Raw genomic sequence first — 8,197 nt, forward strand, 5'->3', positions numbered from 1 at the left:
TTGACACACAAACGTTTGAGGAAGAAGTTAAAAAAAAAATCTCTGCCTGATATGAACTGTTAATGTTTTAGGAAGAGATTAAAAAAAAAAAGTCATTCAGATGATCAAACCCATTTCGAGTGGATTCTACCTTAATGGATAAGCATGTATCAAAAGCAGAGACATTGCTTAGCCCTATGGACTAATTAAGAATTCCCATATAGGACCAGCAGATGGCATAATGGTTATGTCACTGGACTCCCACATAGTTGACCTCATTTCAAGTCCTGGATGTGGCGGCCTAAAACTTACACAGGGGGTGTAAGTATTTCTGTGGTTTTTGGGGTGTGTGTGCATGCTTGCCCCAAATCCCGAGAGAATGAAGGAGAAGAAACTGGAGGATTGAGGTGTAGCCATCTCCCGGGAAGGGGGGGGGAGGGATTTTTCGCTTTCTGTGGCTGGCTCTCTGGCAAGCGCACATGCCCTAGAGCAAAATCTATTAAAAAAAATTCCCCATAATGAATGACTCATAACCAACAGTTGCTACAGGACACTTAAAAATATTCTCAAATAACAAAATAATCATTTTATTAGACATCTAAATTAAGAAGAGAAATGGGCTACACTCTGAGACTAGATGGCTTTTGTTGCCATTTAAAATTCAATTCTGATATCAAATAGTGAACTAACCCACAGTGAAATGCCTTAAGAGAAACTTATCACAACTTAACTGCTAAGGGATTTTGGCAGCACAAATACACTGAGCTGTAATTCTGCATGTTCCATTCATGAATTTCTCAGTTCTATTCACTAGTAAACCTGGTGTGGTTACTGGGATGTGTAAATGACAGAGAATAACCTGAGTATAACAGCTGTGTTTTAGCAAGAAAAAGAAGCTACCTCATCCATTCTCGCCACTCTGTTTTTTTTCTTTTCAGTTTTGTAGTTTTTGCTATAGGGGTAAGAGTTTGCCAGAAAGGGACAGAGAGTCAGAGAAAATGAGAAATCAACCCCAGGGGGATGGCCACATTGCAATTCTTTCTCCTCCATTCTCCTCTTATGATTTTGGGCATGTATGCATTTCCGCCTGGCATGATTTTCAAGTTGCCAGTTCTGGGACTAAAACTGTGGAGCTGACTATGTGTAATCCAGCAGCCTTAACCTCTACGCCACCTGCTGATGCAATATTCCCCCCCCCTTACATGTTATATCTTAAAAAGTCTCCTTTCCCAATGCTTATTATCTAGTATATTTCACCATGAACCAATTTCAAGAAGGAAATATTTTGGAATGATCCTATGTATTAGGTTGTCAGGAAAGTCATGACATATTTTTCTATGTTTTTCTATGCAAAAATGCATCATGACTTTCTCAAGATCCAATACATGCAGTTTCTCATCCATCAGCCTTGCTATATCCACCACTAATCAATCAATTAACCAGAACTGGAGAATGCTTTCAATATAAGTGCAGGATGATCGATGTAGGCCATAGAGCTGATAGCAACATCCTCCTCCTCCAGAGCTTATGATTTAGGAACTTAAAGTTAGCTCTCTCCTCAACTAAATATGAAGAGATCAAAAGGTCACCTTCATTACAAAGCAGTGTGCCCCAAGGGTCCAATGATAGATTCAGAGGTAAGTGCTCCTACAGTCTACAGAAGATGTTATGGACTGGTGTATTCAGAAGATAATACTTAAAGAAAAATGGGTAGGCAGAGGACTATCACGTATCAAAGGAGTTAATGATTTTCACCAAAGGAGTTAATGATTTCTACTACTATAATTCCTCATGATAGCCCTGAATGAAAATGAAACATCTTGGACAAACTCTTAGAAGTTACACTAGAATGAGTTTTTGATTAGATCTTAGAATCTAGTGTAAGGTCTTCCCAATGACTTACCAAGATTGGCTGCTGAGAATTAGAATGAAGACTCAATGTATAACTAATCAAAAACCTTGATAAACAGATCCACGTATAGGGAAGAGAATGGCTCCCAGGCCATCAAGTATAGTGTGCCACCTCACTGTACTCGTTCACACATCTATTGAGAGGGTATACGTTTGTCACAGGAATTCCTGGTCACCAAGGCAGCCTGGAAGCCACTAACAGAGGCAAGACCCAGTGCTGCTCACCTGCAAGGTCTCCAGGAAAGAAGCAACTTTGGAAAAGAGTCTCCATGGATTCCAATGTCAAAGAAAAAGCTTCCTAAGCTCTGGCTTACTGCTGATGGACTTTCAGCACCTTTGCCCTGCTGCGAGATAGCTGTCCTCAAGTGTGGTAATATTAAATGCTAGACTTACTCAGTCCTGACTACAAGCCTACACAAGACTTGTGCTTATGGTTTATCATTTAGATGATGTGCTGGCTCCTTTTCACTTTTCCCCTGAACCAGCACACGGTATCAGGAGTCTGAGGTCAAAGTGATATTGTGAGAAAGAATACCGGGTCTGCTCCAAAAGGGAGGCTCTCAGACCATAGCTTAACACAACTCAAGTTTCTGAGTCTATAAGGTATGTATATTGGCCAAGATAAAGAATGCCACCTATGTGACCAGCAAGTGGCATGGAAGTTAAGGTGCTGGACTTGCACAAGGCCAACTGCAGTTCAAGCCTTGGACACGGTGGCTTGAAAATGATATCGGGTGTGTGTATTCTTCCCAATAGAAGAATGAAGGAGAAGGGATTGTGGCATGGCCATTCCCTCTGAGGGGTGATTTCTCACTTTCCTTTTCTCACTCTGTCTCTGTCTCTCGCTGGCAAATGTATGTACCCGATAGCAAAAACGAACAAAGGAAAAAGAAAAGAAAAAGAAAGCCACCCTCATCTGGCTGAGCACTGAACCATTCAGATATGCATTCACTGGTATGCATGGAGAGGCTCAGAGCATGTCCCTCAGCTTTCCACACACATGCTGACCCTAAGAACTGCACCTACTTTGCAGGAGCATCGTGAGGATTCTTAGCTTCTGGCACTTAGGAAGGACTATGTATACGTCTGTAAGTACTTTTATCATTATATTATTTTCACAACCAGCATGTTTACCAATTGAAGAAAAGCTGACCTAATGATTATGCTCACTTCTTCCACTACCCCATGTCAATGACTCAACTCTGGAGAAATGCGAGTTTATTGGTTATCAGTCATTGTGGTCTAAGGAAGATGCATCCCATTCCATGCAGACAGCTAATAAGGAGCTGACACCCAGGCAGAGGGCCCAGGATCAACACCATTGGCTCCAAGGCCCTGGGGAAAACTCACCACGTAGAGCTTGCGCCAGATGACAGCCCATTCTCGCAGAGTCGATGTGAGCTCCTGCACCAGTGGCAGTTCACCAGGAATCACTGTCTCATGCTGCCTATGGAGAACCAAATGCACGCTCACTTTACTCCAGGTTGACCAGTGCTGCCTGCAAGGCTTGATAAGAATGAGCTGCCTGGGCTTGTAACAAAGCAAAACTTGTCCATGGAGGAGGGGAAGGTCTGTACAGGGGACTTTATCACATCTAAGCATGAGATAAGAGATAGAACTTAGACCAGCACAGTCCTCAAAATGAATTTGGTGTCTTCAAGGAGATGGACCTGCAACCTAGACTCTATCTTCCCATTAGGTGCCTGGATTACCGAGCCAGGCTAGCTTCAGTGCGTCTCATATAGAAGCAAAAATCCGGTACTGTAGTTGGTTCTACCAAACAGCTGCTTCATTCAGGAGGGTGGGTGAAGAGATGGGCATGACACAAGGGTCCTGGACCTTGTGGTCTCAACGAGGACCTGCTGGTGGGGACCAAGAACGACACTGGGTTTTGTCTCATCTGCTGCTTCTCAGTGTAGAAAATACATATGCACCAACATTCTGGCTTACCTACTACAACAGACTTATAAAAAGGTACGCATCACATTTACTCACATAAATCCTCCCCAGCATTTTTTTATGATTAGAGAAAGGAGAAAAGGAGAGTAAGAGTAAGCAAAACACTGGAGACTGGTGGTAAGACTGCCAGACTTACCAAATAAAAACCCAGGATGCCCAGGTAAGTTTGAATTGAAGATGGATTATGATTTTTTCTAATATGACTCATGAAGTATCTGAAACATACTATACAATATTATCTGTGGTTATCTGAGTGAGAATGTAACTGGGAATTCTGCATTTTATCTGGTACCCGTAATTAGCGGGAATATGTTTCCTACCTGCCTTTCCACCAACGTGGTGGGGGACAGCCGAGCCCGCCCCAGAAGAGCCCTCCAGTGGGTTTTGGTGCTGGCTCTGTGACGGAAGAGCTGCGTGAATGTAGCACATTCCCACCTCTCATCTATATACCAGTGGTGTTACTCTTGCAACAGAGAAAGTTCTTCCTTTCTTTGGGGCTGTGAGGTCTCTGACCCAGCTGTCTATGTTTCCCTCAGCCTTGCACTCCCTTCTATCAGCCCTGGGATTCCAACCCTACTCCGGGCTTTCCTTATGGCCTCTTTAGCTCTCAGACTGTCATTCACTCATCTACCTCTCAAAGACCCAAACTGGGGGACTTTTTAGGTCTTATCAGCCTCGGAGACTCAAATGTTCAAGTGTGCCACACATAATCACACACACACACAACCAAAGTGTCAGTAGGAAATACAGAGTGGGCCAGGCCCTCCATTCATGACTTGTCTTTACTATGGGGAAGGAAGCTAGGAAAAAACCATTACAGAAAAGTAAAGAGAGGAGAAAAAATTGTATCAGGGAAGATTGTTATTCAGTTTCCTCTCATATGAGAAGTGGGGGGACCAGCAGTTAGCGTAATGGCTATGTCGCTGGACTCCTATGTAGTCAAATGTGGTTCGAGTCCCGGACCCGGTGGATTAAACTCACACCGGGCGCGTGTGCGTGTGTGCCCAAGATCCCGAGAGGAGAATGGAGGAGAAGGGATTGTGGTGTGGCTATCCCCCTGGGGGGTGATTTCTCACTTTCTGTCTCTCTGTCTCTCTCTGTCTTCCTGGCAAACACACGCACCCAAAAGCAAAACAAAAATAAATGTCCCCCAAAAAAAGAAGTGGGACTGATGAGATAATAAGAGAAATACTAACACATAATAAGGCATTCTCCAAAGATCATCTTATAGCCTCATCATTTTTTAGGACTCTTCCTAGATTGGAACTTACCCTAGGTCTTCCACAGTTGCCTCTTTCAGATGGATATACGTTTCTGGAAAAATACCCTATAGAAAGAAGAACACTGATTATATAGTGATTATAAAGTCATTAAACAAACAAACAAACAAACGAACAACCTCGGCCCAAAGAAAAGAGCATCAATATCAGCAGGAGCGGGAACACCTGAACAATAGTTTTCTGTCTCTCTGTTCTGGTGAGCGCACATGCCCTACAGCAAAAATCTCTCAAACAAACAAACAAACAAATAAATAAATAAAATCAAGCTGGGTACATGTGGGTGCACGCCCAAAATTCCAAGAGAAAAATGGAGAAGGGATTGCAGTGTGGTCATCTCCTGGGGGGTGATTTCTCACTTTCCCTCTCTCTGGTAAGCACATGCACCCTATGACAAATATCTTAAAAACAAACAAACAAAAAATCCTCACATATTGAGTGAAATGGGGGACTATGTAGTACTTAGTAATTCATAAAGTTACAATGATCTTCTAAAGCAATCCCTCTTGGCACGCTCACTTAAACCAAATGCACCTGAACTCAATGAGTATTAATTACCTGTTATAGTTTTAGAACTTTAGCCTCAAATTGTTCTTCATTCTATATTCTTAAAAGGCAATTCTATATCAATACTGTGACACTATCCATGGGGAAAACTAAGGGCCAGAAGGGCCTAAAAGAATGACAGAAAACCAGTGGGTAGAAACAAGAACTGAGATCTAATCAGATTAGATCTTCAGATCTAATCAACAGGAAGTGAGCTACCGATGGGAGTTTTCTGTCATTTTGCCACATGATATGCTCATCAACAGAGAAGCAGCCACCTGGGAAGGCACTGCTAATCTTTGTTTTATGGTGTCTTGCATGCCAGTCTAGAAGATGTGGGAGAAGAACCAGTAGCTGGCACTGCTGGCTTGGTTATCTTGGCCTGTGCCCGCCCAAATTGGAGAGAACTCTGAGGGCATTACATGCCAGAAGTGGGAGACGATACCCCATGCCTGGAGGATTGCGGTCCAAGACGCATGTGCGCCCAGTGATCCTTAATCTACTCAAGAACAGGAAACAAGTCAACATCAGCAGGGGTTGGTCTTGTGTTTAGTTTAATGCACTATATTCGCCTGGACCATACTTGTCTTCCTCCTTTTTATCCTCTGCCAATAGGACCGGAAACAGAAAGAACATTTGAGATTAAGCTGTTCCCAGCATGGGTGATCTCAGGGTGGATCCTGCAACTACTTGAGTCAGAAGCAAAAGAGGCCCATCCTTTCCACACAAGGCAGAAAGAAGCAAGAAAAAGAAAGAGAGAGAGAAAGAAGAAAGAAAGGGAGAAAATACAAGAGAAGAGAAGAAAAAAGAAAAACAGAAAAGAAGGGCAGGGCCAGCAGGTGGCATGGTGGTTAAGGCACTAGACTCCTACATGGCTAGCAGCAGTTCGAATCCTGGATGTGTGTGCATGTATGTCCCAAATCCCTGGAGAATGGAGGAGAAGGGACTGTGGCATGGTCATCCTCCCTAGGGGGTGATTTGTCACTTTCCGTCTCACTGTCTCTCTTCTCTCCAGTGAGTGTATGCTCTCTGTGGCAAAAACCTTAAGAAAAGAAGAGAGAAGGAAAAACAGGAGGTGTGTGGGTGAAAAAGCTCTCTTGCAATGCCGGTATTGGTAAGACAAGAACACACAGAGAGGCAAGGCAACACTGGCTTCTTTCATTATGGGGACAGAAATCAGACAGATTTTGAAAAACCAAACAGTTAAAAACAATCAAGAATTTAACCTTTGTGTAATTCCTTTGAAGTCTGATTTCTGGAGTTCTAAAGCTTTAGGAAGAGCTATCCCTAGAAAGCCAAAGGCGCATTGGATGTTCCTTTCGTCTGCTTCATGAGGTACATGATTTGTTGACTACCATGTGTGAACCTGGTTGTTTGGAACTCACATTAAAGACAATATGCTAAGTGGAATAAAACAGACACCAAAGGACAAATACTGCCTGGTTACACCTAGATGAGGTACCTGGAGTGGTTACTAGCATAGAGGCAGAAAGTAGAGGGGGGCTGTGTGGGTCTGGGGTGAGGCAGAGAATAAGAAGCTACTGTTCAAGGGACACAGATTCAGTTTACAAAGATGAAAAAGGTCTAAAGATGAACGGCAGTAATAATGGCACAATAACATGGATGCATCTGAGGCCACAGAATTGTACACTAACATATAGCTAATCTGGTGAATTTCATGTTATGCGTTTTTTTACCACAATCAGAAAATCCCCCAAATCTGTAAAAATTAGGAGTGAACTGCTTAAAGCACTATTATAAGGATCCATATTTAGATGTTAAAATGAGATATAACATTGCTAGGCCAAAGGAATATATTTGCAGAAGGTTTTTCAAATCAAGCCGATAAAGGGCCAATTAAAATTTTCATGCATCCGGTAAACATTGATGACTGGGCTCTTGTAATAACTGGGAGACATTCAAGATAAAAATCTTCAAATTTATAATCAAATAGTGACAGATCTTCTTAACATATAGGCAGATCATAAGCAGATAATTTTGTTGAAATTGATGGTTTTCATATGAAGAGAATATTTTGTCATATTACCACTCGGTCATTTGTGGGCATGTCTTTTTTTCTTTTTTTTTTTAACAATAATACCTGTCATTTAATTACTCTGATAAATCTGATGCTTATAAATTTGGTAATGTGCTTGATAATACCTGTCCTTTTACTACTCTGATAAATCTGATGCTTGTGAAATTTTTTCTATGCCACTATGACACACAGGAGGCTGTCATAAACCTGGGTAATCTAGTTCTGATTTACGGCTGATCTCTCAATTCTGCTTTGCTTTTCTCGAGACAACCCTATTCACTCGAGTGAAAAAAAGGAAATGAATGGTTTTTGTACATGTTGCCTTTACCCACGCTCCCACCATCCTGCCAGGATCAATGATCAGTTCCGAAAAAGCTCTTTGCTTCTTTAATCTGTAAAACCACTAGCTCCTTTTTATCACCACTCCGGGCTAGGTGGCTTATAAACGACACTGAGAATTTCCATTAAAATAATAAGCCTTTCAAGT

At 42.2% G+C, this 8,197-nt stretch overlaps 1 protein-coding gene across 4 annotated transcripts in view; it reads right to left on the minus strand.

Moving 5' to 3' along the window:
* The window catches only part of DOCK5 (dedicator of cytokinesis 5), a gene marked incomplete at its 3' end in the record, with an annotated part of 171,854 nt that overhangs the window by 136,832 nt on the left and 26,825 nt on the right, over window positions 1–8,197 (minus strand). For all 4 annotated transcript variants that reach the window (XM_014589651.1, XM_027773738.1, XM_014589650.1 and 1 more), the window contains 2 exon segments: window positions 3,241–3,337; window positions 5,121–5,176. In XM_014589651.1, coding sequence (XP_014445137.1) covers window positions 3,241–3,337; window positions 5,121–5,176 — 153 coding nt within the window.

Source organism: Tupaia chinensis, unplaced genomic scaffold (assembly GCF_000334495.1).
Source record: "Tupaia chinensis unplaced genomic scaffold, TupChi_1.0 Scaffold000366_1, whole genome shotgun sequence".
Taxonomy (NCBI): Eukaryota; Metazoa; Chordata; class Mammalia; order Scandentia; family Tupaiidae; genus Tupaia; species Tupaia belangeri.